Source organism: Ascaphus truei, chromosome 3 (assembly GCF_040206685.1).
Source record: "Ascaphus truei isolate aAscTru1 chromosome 3, aAscTru1.hap1, whole genome shotgun sequence".
In the NCBI taxonomy this organism is placed as follows: Eukaryota; Metazoa; Chordata; class Amphibia; order Anura; family Ascaphidae; genus Ascaphus; species Ascaphus truei.
Genome location: NC_134485.1, coordinates 3,871,104 through 3,895,081, shown reverse-complemented (window position 1 = coordinate 3,895,081; position 23,978 = coordinate 3,871,104). Strand labels below are relative to the sequence as shown.

At 49.1% G+C, this 23,978-nt stretch overlaps 1 protein-coding gene across 1 annotated transcript in view; it reads left to right on the top strand.

Annotated features, from left to right (window-relative positions):
• The first annotated feature begins 14,863 nt into the window (after positions 1 to 14,863).
• The window catches only part of TMPRSS3 (transmembrane serine protease 3), a 171,598-nt gene continuing 162,483 nt past the window's right edge, over positions 14,864 to 23,978 (top strand). The window contains exons 1-2 of the mRNA XM_075593018.1: positions 14,864 to 14,956; positions 15,782 to 15,923. Coding sequence (XP_075449133.1) covers positions 14,864 to 14,956; positions 15,782 to 15,923 — 235 coding nt within the window. The remainder of the gene's footprint in view (positions 14,957 to 15,781; positions 15,924 to 23,978) is intronic.

The window sequence follows — 23,978 nt, the reverse complement described above, 5'->3', positions numbered from 1 at the left end:
CCTGCGCATGCGCAACAGCACTACTAATGGCGGCTTCCTTCCCCCCGGGCCACCGGGACCCTCGCGACGCGACTGCGGCCCTAGCAACAGCCCGATCGCGTCCCCGGCAACCGGCCGCATCTCGAAGGTAGCGCACGGCTCCCTGCTCCGGCCCCCACCTTTGTAAGCAGCCGTCGGGTACGGCGCTGGCTCCGGCGGCACCCGCTACCATGCTGCTCCAAAGGAGGGGGGTCTCTAGGAGCTGCTGGAGACCAGGGCTACATATGTAAGTAAGCGCTACCCGCTTGAGTGTAGAGTAGCGGATCGATGGGGTACGTAGCCGGAGTCGGGATTGGAGAGAGTAGAGTAGTCATAGAGCCAGGGTCAGTGAAGGAGAGAGCAGCGTCGTCGTATTCCAATGCCAGGGTCGGTGCAGGAGAGAGTAGAGTCGTCATATCCAAAGCCAAGGTCAGCGCAGGAGAATAACACAAGGTACAAGTTCCAGGCAAGGTCAGGCAGCAAGATAAAGGCAGACAGGTACGGAGTAGTGAGGTTCAGCATCACACAAAGGAGTTATGCTCGGCAAGGTCTGTAAGTGCAGAGAGTATATTTAAAGGACCTCCCACCAATGGGAGCCATCCTGGAAGTGGGGCTTTGGTTCCTGATAGGCTGCTGAATCGTGCAGGTGCGTCCTATTGCACAACGAATTGAGACCACATCAGAGTGTGTGTGTGCGCCGCGTGCAACCGGCGCATCATGCTGGTGACCCAGTCACGAGCAGTCATAGCGCGCCACGACACCCGCGCCAGTATGGGGGTGGAGACCAGAGACGGGACCCGCGGGAACAGGAGGAGCGCGAAGCACGGCCGCGCCGTGTAGTCCTGATGTGAGGGCGGGAATGAGTGGCGGAGACCACAGACTGACGGGGAGACCGCGCACATGCCGTGCGTCAATGCCAGAGGAACAGGAGCGCGCCCTGTGCCCAGAAACAGAAGAGGCTGACGGAACCTGCAAAGAGCCCGCGCGCTGCGCGTCAGTACCACCGTTAGGTTCCCTCTCTTGCGTGCCACAGGAATCGGATGAGCGAGTAAGGGTTAAGGGGACAGAAGCGCCAGAATGGCGAATCCTCACAACAACACTGCTTTCACTTTGGATTTAGTATCAATCACGTTAATAATTTTCCTCGTGTTATCCGACGCCTGGCGTTCGCTCACAAAACCCACTTGGTCATAATGGAATAATCTAGGAAGTATTGGGTTCAACCTGTTAGCCAGAATTTTACTATAAATTTTCAGATCCGTTTTAAGCAATGAAATTGACCTGTAGCTACCACAACATAGAGGGTCCTCTTTAGGGATCACCACAACATAGAGGGTCCTCTTTAGGGATCACCACAACATAGAGGGTCCTCTTTAGGGATCACCACAACATAGATGGTCCTCTTTAGGGATCACCGCAACATAGAGGGTCCTCTTTAGGGATCACCGCAACATAGAGGGTCCTCTTTAGGGATCACCGCAACATAGAGGGTCCTCTTTAGGGATCACCACTGTATTGGCTTTCGTCATCTGTGGGGGGATTTTTTTTCTGCTAAGAAATTCGTTAAATAAATCCAATAGACATGGTCCTAGAATTCCTATACATTTTTTATAGTCCAGATCTGAAACACCGTCTGAGCCGGGCGCCTTTGATGGCTTCAATGAGATAACCACCCTAACTAGCTCTATCTGGGTTATTTTTGCATCTAACGTTTTATGGTCTTCCTCGGTCAGTTTTGGGAGGTTGCAATCTCTAAAATATTCCTCAATCTTGGTCGGGTCCGGAATTTTAGCCTTTGCGGCTGAGTTATCTAGGTCATAGAGGTCCATATAAGATGTACTGTAGCAAATTCCCAGTAAGTGTGTCTTTCTTATGTACTTTGTGTTCCACTCTGTGTATGCCTTGTCATGCGAAGACATTTACAATTTATTTCACTCATCTTGTTGTGCTCAGTGTATGATCCCGATAAAAAGGTGTAAATGCCTGGTCTCCAGTGACACCAATCCCTTTCTACTCTTTGGGCCAAGGCCCCCTCATCCATCACCAGGGACCTCAATCCGCTCGTTCACCGGTTTCATCCACCAGTCAGCAGACTGGCATCCAGGGAGTGGGTAGTAGACTCCAATTCGCAGATGAAACAGCCCCTACAATAGATTATAAGGAACAAAAAGGGGAAACAGGGGGAAAAGCAAGGGGAAACAAACATAGCTATAGATCTGGTATAGAGTTCTCAGGGTCATTGTGGCTAGCTGGATCGTCGGTTAGGGACACGGCTGTGGACTCTTATTGAGTCTTCCAAAGTTCTGGTGAACAGCAGGGGGACTAAGCAGGACTCCCTCAAGAGCGTAGTCGGTCTTAGCTCTTTCCTCTCCAGCTACCGCCCCCTCGACCGATCGATCATCCTCTGTGTTATTGTCCCAAGATCTTCGCTGCTGACCCGATCCGTCCCTGGGGGTCAGATTTAACACTGATAGAAAGGATGAGATTCCTCAGGGTAATGGACTGAGAACTGTCTGCCTTCCTGGCTGACTATAAGGTGGAATGAGAAGGCCCATCGGTAGCGAATACCCTTTTCCTGGAGTACTGCTGTCACCAATCGCAGCCCCCTCCGCCTATCTATTGTCAACCTGGAAAGGTCCTGGAAGATCTGGATTAAGTCATTTTCGAATTCAAATGGGTTTCTGCTGTTTCTGCAGCCTTTTATAATCCTTTCCTTGGTTGCATATTGATGCAGCCTCAGAACCACATCTCTGCTTCTTTTGGGGTCATAAAATCTCAGGCCCAAAGCTCTTTGAGCTCTATCCATCAAAAGGTCGCCATCTTGTAGCTGGGGGTCAATTGACAAAAACAGTCTCTTAAGATATAGCTGGAGGGCTTCTGCTGACATTGTCTCAGGGATATGACGAATTCGTAGATTCTGCCTTCGCTCCATGTTCTCCAGGTCACCCATACCTTCTCTCATAGCTCTTATCTCTTCACTGAGACGCAGGACCTCATCGTCAGTATTTACCTGGTTTTGAACATCCCTCTTATTTTCCAGCTCCGTAGTTCTTTTAGCCAACAAAGACAATTCTGCTTTAATTTCCTTTACAGCTCTACCCAGAGCTGACTGGAAGCCCGCTTGCGTTTCTGTGAGCATGTCCTGGAGGTCCCGCTTGCGTTTCTGTGAGCATGTCCTGGAAGCCCGCTTGCGTTTCTGTGAGCATGTCCTGGAAGCCCGCTTGCGTTTCTGTGAGCATGTCCTGGAAGCCCGCTTGCGTTTCTGTGAGCATGTTCTGGAGGTCCCGCTTGCGTTTCTGTGAGCATGTCCTGGAAGCCCGCTTGCGTTTCTGTGAGCATGTCCTGGAAGCCCGCTTGCGTTTCTGTGAGCATGTCCTGGAAGCCCGCTTGCGTTTCTGTGAGCATGTTCTGGAAGCCCGCTTGCGTTTCTGTGAGCATGTCCTGGAAGCCCGCTTGCGTTTCTGTGAGCATGTCCTGGAAGCGCGCTTGCGTTTCTGTGAGCATGTCCTGGAAGCCCGCTTGCGTTTCTGTGAGCATGTTCTGGAAACCCGCTTGCGTTTCTGTGAGCATGTCCTGGAAGCCCGCTTGCGTTTCTGTGAGCATGTCCTGGAAGCCCGCTTGCGTTTCTGTGAGCATGTTCTGGAAGCCCGCTTGCGTTTCTGTGAGCATGTCCTGGAAGCCCACTTGCGTTTCTGTGAGCATGTCCTGGAAGCCCGCTTGCGTTTCTGTGAGCATGTCCTGGAAGCCCGCTTGCGTTTCTGTGAGCATATCCTGGAAGCCCGCTTGCGTTTCTGTGAGCATGTTCTGGAAGCCCGCTTGCGTTTCTGTGAGCATGTCCTGGAAGCCCGCTTGCGTTTCTGTGAGCATGTCCTGGAAGCCCGCTTGCGTTTCTGTGAGCATGTCCTGGAAGCCCGCTTGCGTTTCTGTGAGCATGTCCTGGAAGCCCGCTTGCGTTTCTGTGAGCATGTCCTGGAAGCCCGCTTGCGTTTCTGTGAGCATGTTCTGGAGGTCCCGCTTGCGTTTCTGTGAGCATGTCCTGGAAGCCCGCTTGCGTTTCTGTGAGCATGTCCTGGAAGCCCGCTTGCGTTTCTGTGAGCATGTTCTGGAAGCCCGCTTGCGTTTCTGTGAGCATGTCCTGGAAGCCCGCTTGCGTTTCTGTGAGCATGTCCTGGAAGCCCGCTTGCGTTTCTGTGAGCATGTCCTGGAAGCCCGCTTGCGTTTCTGTGAGCATGTTCTGGAAGCCCGCTTGCGTTTCTGTGAGCATGTTCTGGAGGTTCCGCTTGCGTTTCTGTGAGCATGTCCTGGAAGTCCCGCTTGCGTTTCTGTGAGCATGTCCTGGAAGCCCGCTTGCGTTTCTGTGAGCATGTCCTGGAAGCCCGCTTGCGTTTCTGTGAGCATGTCCTGGAAGCCCGCTTGCGTTTCTGTGAGCATGTCCTGGAAGCCCGCTTGCGTTTCTGTGAGCATGTCCTGGAAGCCCGCTTGCGTTTCTGTGAGCATGTTCTGGAAGCCCGCTTGCGTTTCTGTGAGCATGTCCTGGAAGCCCGCTTGCGTTTCTGTGAGCATGTTCTGGAGGTCCCGCTTGCGTTTCTGTGAGCATGTCCTGGAAGCCCGCTTGCGTTTCTGTGAGCATGTCCTGGAAGCCCGCTTGCGTTTCTGTGAGCATGTTCTGGAAGCCCGCTTGCGTTTCTGTGAGCATGTCCTGGAAGCCCGCTTGCGTTTCTGTGAGCATGTTCTGGAAGCCCGCTTGCGTTTCTGTGAGCATGTCCTGGAAGCCCGCTTGCGTTTCTGTGAGCATGTCCTGGAAGCCCGCTTGCGTTTCTGTGAGCATGTCCTGGAAGCCCGCTTGCGTTTCTGTGAGCATGTTCTGGAGGTCCCGCTTGCGTTTCTGTGAGCATGTCCTGGAAGCCCGCTTGCGTTTCTGTGAGCATGTCCTGGAGGTCCCGCTTGCGTTTCTGTGAGCATGTCCTGGAGGTCCCGCTTGCGTTTCTGTGAGCATGTTCTGGAAGCCCGCTTGCGTTTCTGTGAGCATGTCCTGGAAGCCCGCTTGCGTTTCTGTGAGCATGTCCTGGAAGCCCGCTTGCGTTTCTGTGAGCATGTCCTGGAAGCCCGCTTGCGTTTCTGTGAGCATGTCCTGGAAGCCCGCTTGCGTTTCTGTGAGCATGTCCTGGAAGCCCGCTTGCGTTTCTGTGAGCATGTTCTGGAGGTCCCGCTTGCGTTTCTGTGAGCATGTCCTGGAAGCCCGCTTGCGTTTCTGTGAGCATGTCCTGGAAGCCCGCTTGCGTTTCTGTGAGCATGTCCTGGAGGTCCCGCTTGCGTTTCTGTGAGCATGTTCTGGAAGCCCGCTTGCGTTTCTGTGAGCATGTCCTGGAAGCCCGCATGCGTTTCTGTGAGCATGTTCTGGAAGCCCGCTTGCGTTTCTGTGAGCATGTCCTGGAAGCCCGCTTGCGTTTCTGTGAGCATGTTCTGGAAGCCCGCTTGCGTTTCTGTGAGCATGTCCTGGAAGCCTGCTTGCGTTTCTGTGAGCATGTCCTGGAGGTCCCGCTTGCGTTTCTGTGAGCATGTCCTGGAAGCCCGCTTGCGTTTCTGTGAGCATGTTCTGGAAGCCCGCTTGCGTTTCTGTGTGCATGTTCTGGAGGTTCCGCTTGCGTTTCTGTGAGCATGTCCTGGAAGCCCGCTTGCGTTTCTGTGAGCATGTCCTGGAAGCCCGCTTGTGTTTCTGTGAGCATGTCCTGGAAGCCCGCTTGCGTTTCTGTGAGCATGTTCTGGAGGTCCCGCTTGCGTTTCTGTGAGCATGTCCTGGAAGCCCGCTTGCGTTTCTGTGAGCATGTCCTGGAAGCCCGCTTGCGTTTCTGTGAGCATGTCCTGGAAGCCCGCTTGCGTTTCTGTGAGCATGTCCTGGAAGCCCGCTTGCGTTTCTGTGAGCATGTTCTGGAGGTCCCGCTTGCGTTTCTGTGAGCATGTCCTGGAAGCCCGCTTGCGTTTCTGTGAGCATGTCCTGGAAGCCCGCTTGCGTTTCTGTGAGCATGTTCTGGAAGCCCGCTTGCGTTTCTGTGAGCATGTTCTGGAAGCCCGCTTGCGTTTCTGTGAGCATGTTCTGGAGGTCCCGCTTGCGTTTCTGTGAGCATGTCCTGGAAGCCAGCTTGCGTTTCTGTGAGCATGTCCTGGAAGCCCGCTTGCGTTTCTGTGAGCATGTTCTGGAAGCCCGCTTGCGTTACTGTGAGCATGTTCTGGAGGTCCTGCTTGCGTTTCTGTGAGCATGTCCTGGAAGCCCGCTTGCGTTTCTGTGAGCATGTTCTGGAGGTCCTGCTTGCGTTTCTGTGAGCATGTTCTGGAGGTCCTGCTTGCGTTTCTGTGAGCATGTTCTGGAAGCCCGCTTGCGTTTCTGTGAGCATGTTCTGGAGGTCCTGCTTGCGTTTCTGTGAGCATGTTCTGGAAGCCCGCTTGCGTTTCTGTGAGCATGTCCTGGATGCCCGCTTGCGTTTCTGTGAGCATGTTCTGGAGGTCCTGCTTGCGTTTCTGTGAGCATGTTCTGGAAGCCCGCTTGCGTTTCTGTGAGCATGTCCTGGATGCCCGCTTGCGTTTCTGTGAGCATGTTCTGGAGGTCCTGCTTGCGTTTCTATGAGCATGTTCTGGAGGTCCTGCTTTGTGATCAGTGTCTCAATCTGCCATACTATTCTCTCTTTCAGTGGCAGCTCTCACCTCTGTCTCTTTTCCTGCTGTGCCTTTCTCTGCTAAATTTCTCAGAGTTACCCTTCTCTCTGAGAGGTCCCCCTCTGGTCCCGCAACTTGCCTCGCTCCTTCTTTGTCAGAGTACGCGGCAGCGTTTCTGTGAGCATGTCCTGGAAGCCCGCTTGCGTTTCTGTGAGCATATCCTGGAAGCCCGCTTGCGTTTCTGTGAGCATGTCCTGGAAGCCCGCTTGCGTTTCTGTGAGCATGTCCTGGAAGCCCGCTTGCGTTTCTGTGAGCATGTTCTGGAAGCCCGCTTGCGTTTCTGTGAGCATGTCCTGGAAGCCCGCTTGCGTTTCTGTGAGCATGTCCTGGAAGCGCGCTTGCGTTTCTGTGAGCATGTTCTGGAGGTCCCGCTTGCATTTCTGTGAGCATGTCCTGGAAGCCCGCTTGCGTTTCTGTGAGCATGTCCTGGAAGCCCGCTTGCGTTTCTGTGAGCATGTTCTGGAGGTCCCGCTTGCATTTCTGTGAGCATGTCCTGGAAGCGCGCTTGCGTTTCTGTGAGCATGTCCTGGAAGCCCGCTTGCGTTTCTGTGAGCATGTTCTGGAGGTCCCGCTTGCATTTCTGTGAGCATGTCCTGGAAGCCCGCTTGCGTTTCTGTGAGCATGTCCTGGAAGCCCGCTTGCGTTTCTGTGAGCATATCCTGGAAGCCCGCTTGCGTTTCTGTGAGCATGTCCTGGAAGCCCGCTTGCGTTTCTGTGAGCATGTCTTGGAGGTCCCGCTTGCGTTTCTGTGAGCATGTTCTGGAGGTCCCGCTTGCGTTTCTGTGAGCATGTCCTGGAAGCCCGCTTGCGTTTCTGTGAGCATGTCCTGGAAGCCCGCTTGCGTTTCTGTGAGCATGTCCTGGAAGCCCGCTTGCGTTTCTGTGAGCATGTCCTGGAAGCCCGCTTGCGTTTCTGTGAGCATGTCCTGGAGGTCCCGCTTGCGTTTCTGTGAGCATGTTCTGGAGGTCCTGCTTGCGTTTCTGTGAGCATGTCCTGGAAGCGCGCTTGCGTTTCTGTGAGCATGTCCTGGAAGCCCGCTTGCGTTTCTGTGAGCATGTCCTGGAAGCCCGCTTGCGTTTCTGTGAGCATGTCCTGGAGGTCCCGCTTGCGTTTCTGTGAGCATGTTCTGGAAGCCCGCTTGCGTTTCTGTGAGCATGTCCTGGAAGCCCGCTTGCGTTTCTGTGAGCATGTTCTGGAGGTCCCGCTTGCATTTCTGTGAGCATGTCCTGGAAGCGCGCTTGCGTTTCTGTGAGCATGTCCTGGAAGCCCGCTTGCGTTTCTGTGAGCATCTCCTGGAAGCCCGCTTGCGTTTCTGTGAGCATGTCCTGGAAGCCCGCTTGCGTTTCTGTGAGCATGTCCTGGAAGCCCGCTTGCGTTTCTGTGAGCATATCCTGGAAGCCCGCTTGCGTTTCTGTGAGCATGTCCTGGAAGCCCGCTTGCGTTTCTGTGAGCATGTCCTGGAAGCCCGCTTGCGTTTCTGTGAGCATGTCCTGGAAGCCCGCTTGCGTTTCTGTGAGCATGTCCTGGAGGTCCCGCTTGCGTTTCTGTGAGCATGTCCTGGAAGCCCGCTTGCGTTTCTGTGAGCATGTCCTGGAAGCCCGCTTGCGTTTCTGTGAGCATGTTCTGGAGGTCCCGCTTGCGTTTCTGTGAGCATGTCCTGGAAGCCCGCTTGCGTTTCTGTGAACATGTCCTGGAAGCCTGCTTGCGTTTCTGTGAGCATGTCCTGGAAGCCCGCTTGCGTTTCTGTGAGCATGTTCTGGAAGCCCGCTTGCGTTTCTGTGAGCATGTCCTGGAAGCCCGCTTGCGTTTCTGTGAGCATGTCCTGGAAGCCCGCTTGCGTTTCTGTGAGCATGTTCTGGAAGCCCGCTTGCGTTTCTGTGAGCATGTTCTGGAGGTCCTGCTTGCGTTTCTGTGAGCATGTCCTGGAAGCCCGCTTGCGTTTCTGTGAGCATGTTCTGGAAGCCCGCTTGCGTTTCTGTGAGCATGTTCTGGAGGTTCCGCTTGCGTTTCTGTGAGCATGTTCTGGAGGTCCCGCTTGCGTTTCTGTGAGCATGTCCTGGAAGCCCGCTTGCGTTTCTGTGAGCATGTTCTGGAAGCCCGCTTGCGTTTCTGTGAGCATGTCCTGGAAGCCCGCTTGCGTTTCTGTGAGCATGTCCTGGAAGCCCGCTTGCGTTTCTGTGAGCATGTTCTGGAAGCCCGCTTGCGTTTCTGTGAGCATGTTCTGGAGGTTCCGCTTGCGTTTCTGTGAGCATGTTCTGGAGGTCCCGCTTGCGTTTCTGTGAGCATGTCCTGGAAGCCCGCTTGCGTTTCTGTGAGTATGTCCTGGAAGCCCGCTTGCGTTTCTGTGAGCATGTTCTTGGAAGCCCGCTTGCGTTTCTGTGAGCATGTCCTGGAAGCCCGCTTGCGTTTCTGTGAGCATGTTCTGGAGGTCCCGCTTGCGTTTCTGTGAGCATGTCCTGGAAGCCCGCTTGCGTTTCTGTGAGCATGTCCTGGAAGCCCGCTTGCGTTTCTGTGAGCATGTTCTGGAAGCCCGCTTGCGTTTCTGTGAGCATGTCCTGGAAGCCCGCTTGCGTTTCTGTGAGCATGTTCTGGAAGCCCGCTTGCGTTTCTGTGAGCATGTCCTGGAAGCCCGCTTGCGTTTCTGTGAGCATGTCCTGGAAGCCCGCTTGCGTTTCTGTGAGCATGTTCTGGAAGCCCGCTTGCGTTTCTGTGAGCATGTCCTGGAAGCCCGCTTGCGTTTCTGTGAGCATGTCCTGGAGGTCCCGCTTGCGTTTCTGTGAGCATGTTCTGGAAGCCCGCTTGCGTTTCTGTGAGCATGTCCTGGAAGCCCGCTTGCGTTTCTGTGAGCATGTCCTGGAAGCCCGCTTGCGTTTCTGTGAGCATGTCCTGGAAGCCCGCTTGCGTTTCTGTGAGCATGTCCTGGAAGCCCGCTTGCGTTTCTGTGAGCATGTCCTGGAAGCCCGCTTGCGTTTCTGTGAGCATGTTCTGGAGGTCCCGCTTGCGTTTCTGTGAGCATGTCCTGGAGGTCCCGCTTGCGTTTCTGTGAGCATGTCCTGGAAGCCCGCTTGCGTTTCTGTGAGCATGTCCTGGAAGCCCGCTTGCGTTTCTGTGAGCATGTTCTGGAAGCCCGCTTGCGTTTCTGTGAGCATGTCCTGGAAGCCCGCTTGCGTTTCTGTGAGCATGTTCTGGAGGTCCCGCTTGCGTTTCTGTGAGCATGTCCTGGAAGCCCGCTTGCGTTTCTGTGAGCATGTCCTGGAAGCCCGCTTGCGTTTCTGTGAGCATGTTCTGGAATCCCGCTTGCGTTTCTGTGAGCATGTCCTGGAAGCCCGCTTGCGTTTCTGTGAGCATGTTCTGGAAGCCCGCTTGCGTTTCTGTGAGCATGTCCTGGAAGCCCGCTTGCGTTTCTGTGAGCATGTCCTGGAAGCCCGCTTGCGTTTCTGTGAGCATGTCCTGGAAGCCCGCTTGCGTTTCTGTGAGCATGTTCTGGAGGTCCCGCTTGCGTTTCTGTGAGCATGTGCTGGAAGCCCGCTTGCGTTTCTGTGAGCATGTCCTGGAAGCCCGCTTGCGTTTCTGTGAGCATGTCCTGGAGGTCCCGCTTGCGTTTCTGTGAGCATGTTCTGGAAGCCCGCTTGCGTTTCTGTGAGCATGTCCTGGAAGCCCGCTTGCGTTTCTGTGAGCATGTCCTGGAAGCCCGCTTGTGTTTCTGTGAGCATGTTCTGGAAGCCCGCTTGCGTTTCTGTGAGCATGTCCTGGAAGCCTGCTTGCGTTTCTGTGAGCATGTCCTGGAAGCCCGCTTGCGTTTCTGTGAGCATGTTCTGGAAGCCCGCTTGCGTTTCTGTGAGCATGTCCTGGAAGCCCGCTTGCGTTTCTGTGAGCATGTCCTGGAAGCCCGCTTGCGTTTCTGTGAGCATGTTCTGGAGGTCCCGCTTGCGTTTCTGTGAGCATGTCCTGGAAGCCCGCTTGCGTTTCTGTGAGCATGTCCTGGAAGCCCGCTTGCGTTTCTGTGAGCATGTTCTGGAGGTCCCGCTTGCGTTTCTGTGAGCATGTCCTGGAAGCCCGCTTGCGTTTCTGTGAGCATGTCCTGGAAGCCCGCTTGCGTTTCTGTGAGCATGTCCTGGAAGCCCGCTTGCGTTTCTGTGAGCATGTCCTGGAAGCCCGCTTGCGTTTCTGTGAGCATGTCCTGGAAGCCCACTTGCGTTTCTGTGAGCATGTTCTGGAGGTCCCGCTTGCGTTTCTGTGAGCATGTCCTGGAAGCCCGCTTGCGTTTCTGTGAGCATGTCCTGGAAGCCCGCTTGCGTTTCTGTGAGCATGTTCTGGAAGCCCGCTTGCGTTTCTGTGAGCATGTTCTGGAGGTCCAGCTTGCGTTTCTGTGAGCATGTTCTGGAGGTCCTGCTTGCGTTTCTGTGAGCATGTTCTGGAAGCCCGCTTGCGTTTCTGTGAGCATGTTCTGGAGGTCCTGCTTGCGTTTCTGTGAGCATGTTCTGGACGCCCGCTTGCGTTTCTGTGAGCATGTCCTGGATGCCCGCTTGCGTTTCTGTGAGCATGTTCTGGAGGTCCTGCTTGCGTTTCTATGAGCATGTTCTGGAGGTCCTGCTTTGTGATCAGTGTCTCAATCTGCCATACTATTCTCTCTTTCAGTGGCAGCTCTCACCTCTGTCTCTTTTCCTGCTGTGCCTTTCTCTGCTAAATTTCTCAGAGTTACCCTTCTCTCTGAGAGGTCCCCCTCTGGTCCCGCAACTTGCCTCGCTCCTTCTTTGTCAGAGTTCGCTGCCGCGTACTCCCGTGCGCTCAGCTTGGCGCCATCTTTATTTGTTTTCCTTTCAGCTGCCACTAACTGTCCGTGGCTGAAATGGGAGAGATCTGAGGTCCCTGGCTTCGGATCCTACCCCAAGGGCTTCCCCGCTAGCTTCCCCGACTGTTATGTCCTGTGGGCAAAATTAATGTGCCGATCAGGGGGTTAATCGGAATATATCGGTGGAGTGCATGGAGCTTCCGTAGTACTCTGTAGTTAAAGGGACAGTCATGGATGACCTGAAAAGGCAAACAGACTCGGCCGTCTGAGGGACGTTTTCTGCTCTGGGAAATCACCCTGTGGCCCGGCACTTGCTTTATTTTATAATGCAGTTATTAAATGTGAACAAGGTGAGCGAACTCCAAATAGATTAGAGAAACTCACCTTTCCCATAGCCAGCTGGGCTAATCGCTCTTAGAGCAGATTGAGAGGGAAACTGCGGGGGGGGGGGGGGGGGCAATGATTTAATAACATCCAAACAGAGGAACCAATAAGAGAGAAAGACAAGTGTATCTGCAATTTTATTTGTATGTGTCTAGAAAAGTAAAGATATATAAAACCCAGGATCCAGTAGTAACGATGGCCCTGCCGGGAGTCGCGTGCCGCCGGGGGTCGCGTGCCGCGGGGAGTCGCGTGCCGCCGGGGGTCGCGTGCCGCGGGGAGGTGTGTTCCGCCGGGGTCGCGTCCCGCGGGGAGGTGTGTGCCGCGGGGAGCCGTGTGCCGCCGGGGGTCGCGTGCCGCGGGGAGGTGTGTGCCGCCGGGGGTCGCGTCCCGCGGGGAGGCGTGTGCCGCGGGGAGGCGTGTGCCACCGGGAGTCATGTGCTGCCGGACTTTCTACCATCGCTTCGGTAGTGATCACATGGCCGCGTCCGCCCACGGCTGACGTAAACGGAAGTGGAGTCAGCTGTTTTTCCGTTTCGATCTGTTAAACTGCTCCTATAGCGCCTTACATCGATAACGTGCCTGGCGTGCCAAAAAATGCATTTGTGTTTCAATTTTACATTTAAAGCAGCAGTACTACTCCCCCCCCCTTTGTTCTTATTTGTACATGTAAAGTGACAATATGTAATTCTACATTATTACCTAAGCTGCAATCGTTTCATGCTCCTGTTATAAATCTGTGAAATCCTGATTGTGTGACTAACATAATGGCCGCCTTACAGTTTCAATCAATCCTTCAGTATAACTCTGCAGCTACAATGTATTCTTATATTACTAAGGTAACATTGTTATGTTATGTCATGTATTGTTACAGTTTACAGCTCAAGCTGTTGGGATAATTGGCAACAAATGATCACAAACAGGAAAGTGTTGCAAAGCTCTCGCACTGCTGGGGAGGTGGGCTAAAGAGTTGAATAAAAACAGTCACTATTATCTAAAACTACAGAACTGATATATTTAAAAAAACATAGGATTTCACATTTTGCTGTTTTAATGCTGATACGTTGAGCAGGAGGTTATTCGTCCCCCAGTATAATATTGTACATAAAATAGACATAATATACAAATGTACAATACATAATATTGTACATGAAACTGATGTTTTTAGTGTCCATTTAACCCCTTGGCTACCAACCAATGTAACTCCCTGCCAGGAAAGGGTTAACATTGGTATACCCATTTGCAGTGGTTGACAAATCACCAAAAAATCTACTCGCCACCTAGTACCAAACTTGTGCTGCTTGGGCCAATATTTACTCGCCGGGGGTTAAATCCACTCGCCCGGGGCGAGCAAATGTATAGGTTTGTCGAACACTGCCCATTTGGGACTTTTATTCATGCCCCTATTCTTAGTCTCATAACCATAGCGCAGACACACAGACACACAGACACACAGACACACACAGACACACACAGACACACACAGACACACACAGACACACACAGACACACACAGACACACACAGACACACACAGACACACACAGACACACACAGACACACACAGACACACACAGACACACACAGACACAGACAGACACAGACAGACACAGACAGACACAGACAGACACAGACACACACACACACACACACACACAGCCTCAGACACACACACACACACACACACACACACACACACACACACACACACACACACACAGACACAGACACAGACACAGACACACACACACACACACACACACACAGACACACACAGACACACACAGACACACACAGACACACACAGACACACACAGACACACACAGACACACACAGACACACACAGACAGACACAGACAGACACAGACAGACACAGACAGACACAGACAGACACAGACAGACACAGACAGACACAGACAGACACAGACAGACACACAGACAGACACACAGACAGACACACAGACAGACACACAGACAGACACACAGACAGACACACAGACAGACACACAGACAGACACACAGACAGACACACAGACAGACACACAGACAGACACACAGACAGACAGACAGACAGACAGACAGACACACACAAGTTACCATAAATGTAGCTGTTTATTTATTGCAGAATGCAGTTCATGAAAAAATAGAAAGTGTAGAGAACAATATGAGGTATATTTCTATTATAAGGGCAAGAAACACCTCTGTGCAGGTCACTTAGGGCATATAATTAGTGCACCCAATCTATTTAACTGGTGAGTGGCAGTGTTTAGGAAACGCATCACTACCGACATAAGAACCTATACACACTGTGTGATTCCCTATGGATAGTTAACCCTTTATCCAGCAGTACAGGGAGTCCTCGCTATCCAACGTTTCACTTTATAATGAATGGCATATCCAACGGTTTAAAATGCAACCCTATCGGACATTTTCCAACTCCGGAATGCGTTATCCGACGCCTGAATGCGCTATCCAACGCTCACCGCCACTGATTAACATGGGACCCACTTTATAGCGGTTTCACTATCCAACGCTGCTTCCAGAACCGGTTCCGGTGGATAACCGAGGACTGCCTGTACTTAAAATATACACCGGGGATGGTACAAGACGGAAAAACACTTACAAAACTGCAGCTGAAAGATGTTAATGAAACTACTCAGGAAATATAAATCTCCCAGCAGTGATATGTAAGGAGACACATGAAAACATCGCACAGAATAGTACAGAGCGCAGTCTGCTCCGATTCTGGTTGGAAGCCCACGTGCAGGAGAACTCCTGGTGCAGCTTCGTAATTGGCGCTGTCCGTCCTGTCCTGATGATGTCACATTCAGTGCTCGAGCAGCAAACGGCACACACCAGTCCACCATCATAAACTATACACCCCCCAAACCCAAGCCCACAGTGAGCTAGGTATTTCAGGCGGTTAAGAAGGAAACGTGAGGATAACAAACTTAACCCAACATGTTCCGTGAGAGACGCCTCACTTCCTCAGGGGTAGCGCCAGCTAGGAAGCTGAACCAGGAGATTGCCAGCATGGTGGCCTCCAAACAGAGAGTCGGAGCAGGCTGTACTCACAGCCAAAGCGTGGATATACTGGATATCGGCCGTTCCGGAGAGAGCGTACCCCAAGGGGCCCCAGAACCAGGCTTAAAGGGTTGAAAGGTGTTGAAAGAAAGGAATAATTTGTGAGTTTTATTCCATGTGTTTGTATGTACATGATTAAAATCACAGTATGTAGCAGTTCTGTGCGATGTTTTCATTGTTTCCCTTACACATATCACTGCTGGGAGATTTATATTTGCTGAGTAGTTTCAACAACATCTTTCAGCTGCAGTTTTGTAAGTGTTTTCCCGTCTTGTTCCATCCATAGTGTATATTTTAAGTACTGTTGGATAAAGGGTTAACTACCCATAGGGAATCACACAGTGTGTGTAGGTTCATATGTCGGTAGTGATGCGTTTCCTAATCACTGCCAGTCACCAGTTAAATAGATTGGGTGCACTAATTATATGCCCTAAGTGCCCTGCACAGAGGTGTTCTTGTCCTTTTAATAGTAGTATGCCTCATATTGTTCTCTACACTTTCTATTTTTTCATGGACTGCATTGTGCAAGAGTAACAAGTACCAGCGCCAGGGAGGACTCTTTTTTGCAAAGTCTGTGTATGGGGTTGGGATAATCCCAGAGGACACACAGCTGCAGGACTTTTTGTAGCAAGTAAATACCCTACACACGCAATTACAGTTGTATATACTAATGTTTGGCTGCTCACGGTGCATTGGGTTGTTTTGTGGACAGTACGTACATATGTGATACAGTATATCTGATTGTTGACGGGTAGAGCGCTGTAGTTACGCATTTGTTCTGATTATTTCTCGCAGGCTCCGGTAGAGCGTGCCACCTGTGGGCGTTTGGACGTGGTGTCCGTGTCGGAGGAGGAGTTACCGGTTGTGGATATTGCTTTCTCTTACTTCAGATTTTTCCTGTCACAAGCACGAGTGGATCCTGGGGAAACCGGATCAGGTAGGAACCGGCGGCTCCTTCCTGCTTCCTGTTCTCGCTGTGTTTGGTAGGAAATTACTCTAGCCCAGGGGCGGCCAACTCCAGTCCTCAGGGGCCACCAACAGGCCAGGTATTATGGATATCCCTGCTTCAGCACAGGTGGCTCAATCAGTAGCTCAGTCTTTGACAGAGCCACCTATACTGACCAGGATTACCCCGGAGACAACCCTTTTACATTTGGCGCTTACCTTCGGCGGCGGTACCTCGCAGCATCCTTCCGACATCCTCTCCCCACAACTCCTTTCAATATGTTTGCACAGGGTCAAATGGTGCCTCGTTGCCGTGACAACGGGACGCTACGTGATGTCACACAGCGTCAAGTTGCCATGACAATGGGATGCCTTATGGCGCCAAGGCATCACGTGACATTGTAATGGCCACGCGGCGCCGCGTGACGTCACATAGTGTTCAGTTGTCATGGCAATGGGCGTCCCGTGACACTGTAACGTCACGCAGCGTTTCAGTTGTCATAGCAAAGCGGCGCCATTTGATGCCGCACAACCACATTGGCAGGAGTTGCGGGGGAAGATGCCGGGAGGATGAAGAGGATGCCGCCGCCGAACGTCGCCGCACATTTACCGTAAACCCGTAGACCGGAGGTACATGGCCAAAACTCATAGTCTCTGGGTCAATCCAGAGTGGTGGCAACCCTGCTGCTGACGCAGGGATATCCTGAAAACCTGACCTGTTGGTGGCCCTTGAGGACTGCAGTTGCCCGCCCATTTTCTAGCCTATCACAAGTGGTTCGTACAAGCAACGCGCGTATTTATTTCCACACATTAATCGCGGTGACATTTAGTGTGTATATCCGAGGGCTAGTTACTCCCATGTGAGTGAAAGAATGTATGGAAGTTTTCCATTCACACGCATGTTAGTGTGTATATCCGAGGGCTGGTTACTCCCATGTAAGTGAATGAATGTATGGCAGTGTTCCAATTCACATACATTTAGTGTGTATATCCGAGGGCTAGTTACTCCCATGTAAGTGAATGAATGTATGGCAGTGTTCCCATTCACATACACTTAGTGTGTATATCCGAGGGCTAGTTACTCCCATGTAAGTGAATGAATGCTAGTATGGCAGTGTTCCCATTCACACGCATGTTAGTGTGTATATCCGAGGGCTGGTTACTCCCATGTAAGTGAATGAATGTATGGAAGTTTTCCATTCACACGCATGTTAGTGTGTATATCCGAGGGCTGGTTACTCCCATGTAAGTGAATGAATGTATGGCAGTGTTCCCATTCACATACATTTAGTGTGTATATCCGAGGGCTAGTTACTCCCATGTAAGTGAATGAATGTATGGCAGTGTTCCCATTCACATACACTTAGTGTGTATATCCGAGGGCTAGTTACTCCCATGTAAGTGAATGAATGTATGGCAGTGTTCCCATTCACATACATTTAATGTGTATAGCCGAGGGCTGGTTACTCCCATGTAAGTGAATGAATGTATGGCAGAGTTCCCATTCACATACATTTTGTGTGTATATCCGAGGGCTAGTTACTCCCATGTAAGTGAATGAATATATGGCAGTGTTCCTATTCACATACATTTAGTTTGTATATCCGAGGGCTGGTTACTCCTATGTAAATGAATGAATGTATTGCAGTGTTCCCATTCACATACATTTAGTGTGTATATCCGAGGGCTAGTTACTCCCATGTAAATGAATGAATGTATGGCAGTGTTCCCATTCACATACATTTAGTGTGTATATCCGAGGGCTGGTTACTCCCATGTAAATGAATGAATGCTAGTATGGCAGTGTTCCCATTCACATACATTTAGTGTGTATATCCGGGGGCTGGTTACTCCCATATGAATGAATGAATGAATGTATGGCAGTGTTCCCATTCACATACATTTAGTGTGTATATCCGGGGGCTGGTTACTCCCATATGAATGAATGAATGAATGTATGGCAGTGTTCCCATTCACATACATTTAGTGTGTATATCCGAGGGCTAGTTACTCCCATGTAAGTGAATGAATGCTAGTATGGCAGTGTTCCCATTCACATGCATTTAGTGTGTATATCCGAGGGCCAGTTACTCCCATGTAAATGAATGAATGTATTGCAGTGTTCCCATTCACATACATTTAGTGTGTATATCCGAGGGCCAGTTACTCCCATGTAAGTGAATGAATGTATGGCAGTGTTCCCATTCACATACATTTAGTGTGTATATGGGCCAGTTACTCCCATGTAAGTGAATGAATGTATGGCAGTGTTCCCATTCACATACATTTAGTGTGTATATCCGAGGGCTAGTTACTCCCATGTAAGTGAATGAATGCTAGTATGGCAGTGTTCCCATTCACATACATTTAGTGTGTATATCCGAGGGCCAGTTCCTCCCATGTAAGTGAATGAATGTATGGCAGTGTTCCCATTCACATACATTTAGTGTGTATATCCGAGGGCCAGTTCCTCCCATGTAAGTGAATGAATGTATGGCAGTGTTCCCATTCACATACATTTAGTGTGTATATCCGAGGGCTAGTTACTCCCATGTAAGTGAATGAATGCTAGTATGGCAGTGTTCCCATTCACATACATTTAGTGTGTATATCCGAGGGCCAGTTCTTCCCATGTAAGTGAATGAATGTATGGCAGTGTTCCCATTCACATACATTTAGTGTGTATATCCGAGGGCCAGTTCCTCCCATGTAAGTGAATGAATGTATGGCAGTGTTCCCATTCACATACATTTAGTGTGTATATCCGAGGGCTAGTTACTCTCATGTAAGTGAATGAATGTATGGCAGTGTTCCCATTCACATACATTTAGTGTGTATATCCGAGGTGTAGCTTACTCCCATGTAAATGAATGAATGCTAGTATGGCAGTGTTCCCATCACATACATTTAGTGTTTATATCCGAGGGCTGGTTACTCCCATGTAAATTAATGAATGTATGGCAGTGTTCCCATTCACATACATTTAGTGTGTATTTTCGAGGGCTAGTTACTCCCATGTAAGTGAATGAATGTATGGCAGTGTTCCCATTCACATACATTTAGTGTGTATATCCGAGGGCTAGTTACTCTCATGTAAGTGAATGAATGTATGGCAGTGTTCCCATTCACATACATTTAGTGTGTATATCCGAGGTGTAGCTTACTCCCATGTAAATGAATGAATGCTAGTATGGCAGTGTTCCCATTCACATACATTTAGTGTGTATATCCGAGGGCTAGTTACTCCCATGTAAATGAATGAATGTATGGCAGTGTTCCCATTCACATACATTTAGTGTGTACATCCGAGGGCTAGTTACTCTCATGTAAGTGAATGAATGTATGGCAGTGTTCCCATTCACATACATTTAGTGTGTATATCCGAGGGCTGGTTACTCCCATGTAAGTGAATGAATGTATGTCAGTGTTCCCATTCACATACATTTAGTGTGTATATCCGAGGGCCAGTTACTCCCATGTAAGTGAATGAATGTATGGCAGTGTTCCCATTCACATACATTTAGTGTGTACATCCTAGGGCTGGTTACTCCCATGTAAGTGAATGAATGTATGGCAGTGTTCCCATTCACATACATTTAGTGTGTACATCCGAGGGCTGGTTACTCCCATGTAAGTGAATGAATGTATGGCAGTGTTCCCATTCACATACATTTAGTGTGTATATCCGAGGGCTAGTTACTCCCATGTAAGTGAATGAATGTATGGCAGTGTTCCCATTCAAATACATTTAGTGTGTATATCCGAGGGCCAGTTACTCCCATGTAAGTGAATGAATGTATGGCAGTGTTCCCATTCACATTCATTTAGTGTGTATCTCCGAAGGCTAGTTACTCCCATGTAAGTGAATGAATGTATGGCAGTGTTCCCATTCACATTCATTTAGTGTGTATCTCCGAGGGCTAGTTACTCCCATGTAAGTGAATGAATGTATGGCAGAGTTCCCATTCACATACATTTAGTGTGTATATCCGAGGGCTAGTTACTCCCATGTAAATGAATGAATGCAAGTAAGGCAGTGTTCCCATTCACATACATTTAGTGTGTATATCGGAGGGCTAGTTACTCCCATGTAAGTGAATGAATGCTAGTATGGCAGTGTTCCCATTCACATACATTTAGTGTGTATGTCCGAGGGCTGGTTACTCCCATGTAAATGAATGAATGTATGGCAGTGTTCCCATTCACATACATTTAGTGTGTATATCCGAGGGCCAGTTACTCCCATGTAAGTGAATGAATGTATGGCAGTGTTCCCATTCACATACATTTAGTGTGTATATGGGCCAGTTACTCCCATGTAAGTGAATGAATGTATGGCAGTGTTCCCATTCACATACATTTAGTGTGTATATCCGAGGGCTAGTTACTCCCATGTAAGTGAATGAATGCTAGTATGGCAGTGTTCCCATTCACATACATTTAGTGTGTATATCCGAGGGCCAGTTCCTCCCATGTAAGTGAATGAATGTATGGCAGTGTTCCCATTCACATACATTTAGTGTGTGTATCCGAGGGCTAGTTACTCTCATGTAAGTGAATGAATGTATGGCAGTGTTCCCATTCACATACATTTAGTGTGTATATCCGAGGTGTAGCTTACTCCCATGTAAATGAATGAATGCTAGTATGGCAGTGTTCCCATCACATACATTTAGTGTTTATATCCGAGGGCTGGTTACTCCCATGTAAATTAATGAATGTATGGCAGTGTTCCCATTCACATACATTTAGTGTGTATTTTCGAGGGCTAGTTACTCCCATGTAAGTGAATGAATGTATGGCAGTGTTCCCATTCACATACATTTAGTGTGTATATCCGAGGGCTGGTTACTCTCATGTAAGTGAATGAATGTATGGCAGTGTTCCCATTCACATACATTTAGTGTGTATATCCGAGGTGTAGCTTACTCCCATGTAAATGAATGAATGCTAGTATGGCAGTGTTCCCATTCACATACATTTAGTGTGTATATCCGAGGGCTAGTTACTCCCATGTAAATGAATGAATGTATGGCAGTGTTCCCATTCACATACATTTAGTGTGTACATCCGAGGGCTAGTTACTCTCATGTAAGTGAATGAATGTATGGCAGTGTTCCCATTCACATACATTTAGTGTGTGTATCCGAGGGCTAGTTACTCTCATGTAAGTGAATGAATGCTAGTATGGCAGTGTTCCCATTCACATACATTTAGTGTGTATATCCTAGGGCCAGTTCCTCCCATGTAAGTGAATGAATGTATGGCAGTGTTCCCATTCACATACATTTAGTGTGTGTATCCGAGGGCTAGTTACTCTCATGTAAGTGAATGAATGTATGGCAGTGTTCCCATTCACATACATTTAGTGTGTATATCCGAGGTGTAGCTTACTCCCATGTAAATGAATGAATGCTAGTATGGCAGTGTTCCCATCACATACATTTAGTGTTTATATCCGAGGGCTGGTTACTCCCATGTAAATTAATGAATGTATGGCAGTGTTCCCATTCACATACATTTAGTGTGTATTTTCGAGGGCTAGTTACTCCCATGTAAGTGAATGAATGTATGGCAGTGTTCCCATTCACATACATTTAGTGTGTATATCCGAGGGCTGGTTACTCTCATGTAAGTGAATGAATGTATGGCAGTGTTCCCATTCACATACATTTAGTGTGTATATCCGAGGTGTAGCTTACTCCCATGTAAATGAATGAATGCTAGTATGGCAGTGTTCCCATTCACATACATTTAGTGTGTATATCCGAGGGCTAGTTACTCCCATGTAAATGAATGAATGTATGGCAGTGTTCCCATTCACATACATTTAGTGTGTACATCCGAGGGCTAGTTACTCTCATGTAAGTGAATGAATGTATGGCAGTGTTCCCATTCACATACATTTAGTGTGTATATCCGAGGGCTGGTTACTCCCATGTAAGTGAATGAATGTATGGCAGTGTTCCCATTCACATACATTTAGTGTGTATATCCGAGGGCCAGTTACTCCCATGTAAGTGAATGAATGTATGGCAGTGTTCCCATTCACATACATTTAGTGTGTACATCCTAGGGCTGGTTACTCCCATGTAAGTGAATGAATGTATGGCAGTGTTCCCATTCACATACATTTAGTGTCTACATCCGAGGGCTGGTTACTCCCATGTAAGTGAATGAATGTATGGCAGTGTTCCCATTCACATTCATTTAGTGTGTATCTCCGAAGGCTAGTTACTCCCATGTAAATGAATGAATGCTAGTATGACAATGTTCCCATTCACATACATTTAGTGTGTATATCCGAGGGCTAGTTACTCCCATGTAAGTGAATGAATGCTAGTATGGCAGTGTTCCCATTCACATACATTTAGTGTGTATATCCGAGGGCTGGTTACTCCCATGTAAATGAATGAATGTATGGCAGAGTTCCCATTCACATACATTTAGTGTGTATATCCGAGGGCTAGTTACTCCCATGTAAATGAATGAATGCAAGTAAGGCAGTGTTCCCATTCACATACATTTAGTGTGTATATCGGAGGGCTAGTTACTCCCATGTAAGTGAATGAATGCTAGTATGGCAGTGTTCCCATTCACATACATTTAGTGTGTATGTCCGAGGGCTGGTTACTCCCATGTAAATGAATGAATGTATGGCAGTGTTCCCATTCACATACATTTAGTGTGTATATCCGAGGGCTAGTTACTCCCATGTAAGTGAATGAATGTATGGCAGTGTTCCCATTCACATACATTTAGTGTGTATATCCGAGGGCCAGTTACTCCCATGTAAGTGAATGTATGTATGGCAGTGTTCCCATTCACATACATTTAGTGTGTATATCCGAGGGCTAGTTACTCCCATGTAAATTAATGAATGTATGGCAGTGTTCCCATTCACATACATTTAGTGTGTATATCCGAGGGCTAGTTACTCCCATGTAAGTGAATGAATGTATGGCAGTGTTCCCATTCACATACATTTAGTGTGTATATTCGAGGGCTAGTTACTCCCATGTAAGTGAATGCTAGTATGGCAGTGTTCCCATTCACATACATTTAATGTGTATAGCCGAGGGCTGGTTACTCCCATGTAAGTGAATGAATGTATGGCAGTGTTCCCATTCACATACATTTAGTGTGTATATTCGAGGGCTAGTTACTCCCATGTAAGTGAATGAATGTATGGCAGTGTTCCCATTCACATACATTTAGTGTGTATATCCGAGGGCTAGTTACTCCCATGTAAGTGAATGAATGTATGGCAGTGTTCCCATTCACATACATTTAGTGTGTATATTCGAGGGCTAGTTACTCCCATGTAAATGAATGAATGTATTGCAGTGTTCCCATTCACATACATTTAGTGTGTATATTCGAGGGCTAGTTACTCCCATGTAAGTGAATGAATGTATGGCAGTGTTCCCATTCACATACATTTAGTGTGTATATCCGAGGGCTGGTTACTCCCATGTAAATGAATGAATGTATTGCAGTGTTCCCATTCACATACATTTAGTGTGTATATTCGAGGGCTAGTTACTCCCATGTAAGTGAATGAATGTATGGCAGTGTTCCCATTCACATACATTTAATGTGTATAGCCGAGGGCTGGTTACTCCCATGTAAGTGAATGAATGTATGGCAGTGTTCCCATTCACATACATTTAGTGTGTATATTCGAGGGCTAGTTACTCCCATGTAAGTGAAGGAATGTATGGCAGTGTTCCCATTCACATACATTTAGTGTGTATATCCGAGGGCCAGTTACTCCCATGTAAGTGAATGAATGTTAGTATGGTAGTGTTCCCATTCACACACATGTTAGTATTGTACTTGTTCTCACTAGCAGCTGTTACTGCTGGCAAAATCCTTCCTGTTTCTATGCTGCGCCTATTGTCAGGTGCTGTATATGGAAAACACGTCTGAGCATCAGTCATTTAACATGATATATTTGAGCATCAAAAGATTGTTAATTTAGGTCTGAAAAAGTAGCTGTTCTCGATCAGTATACAGCAGATCTTTTTAAAGCAGCAGTCCAAGC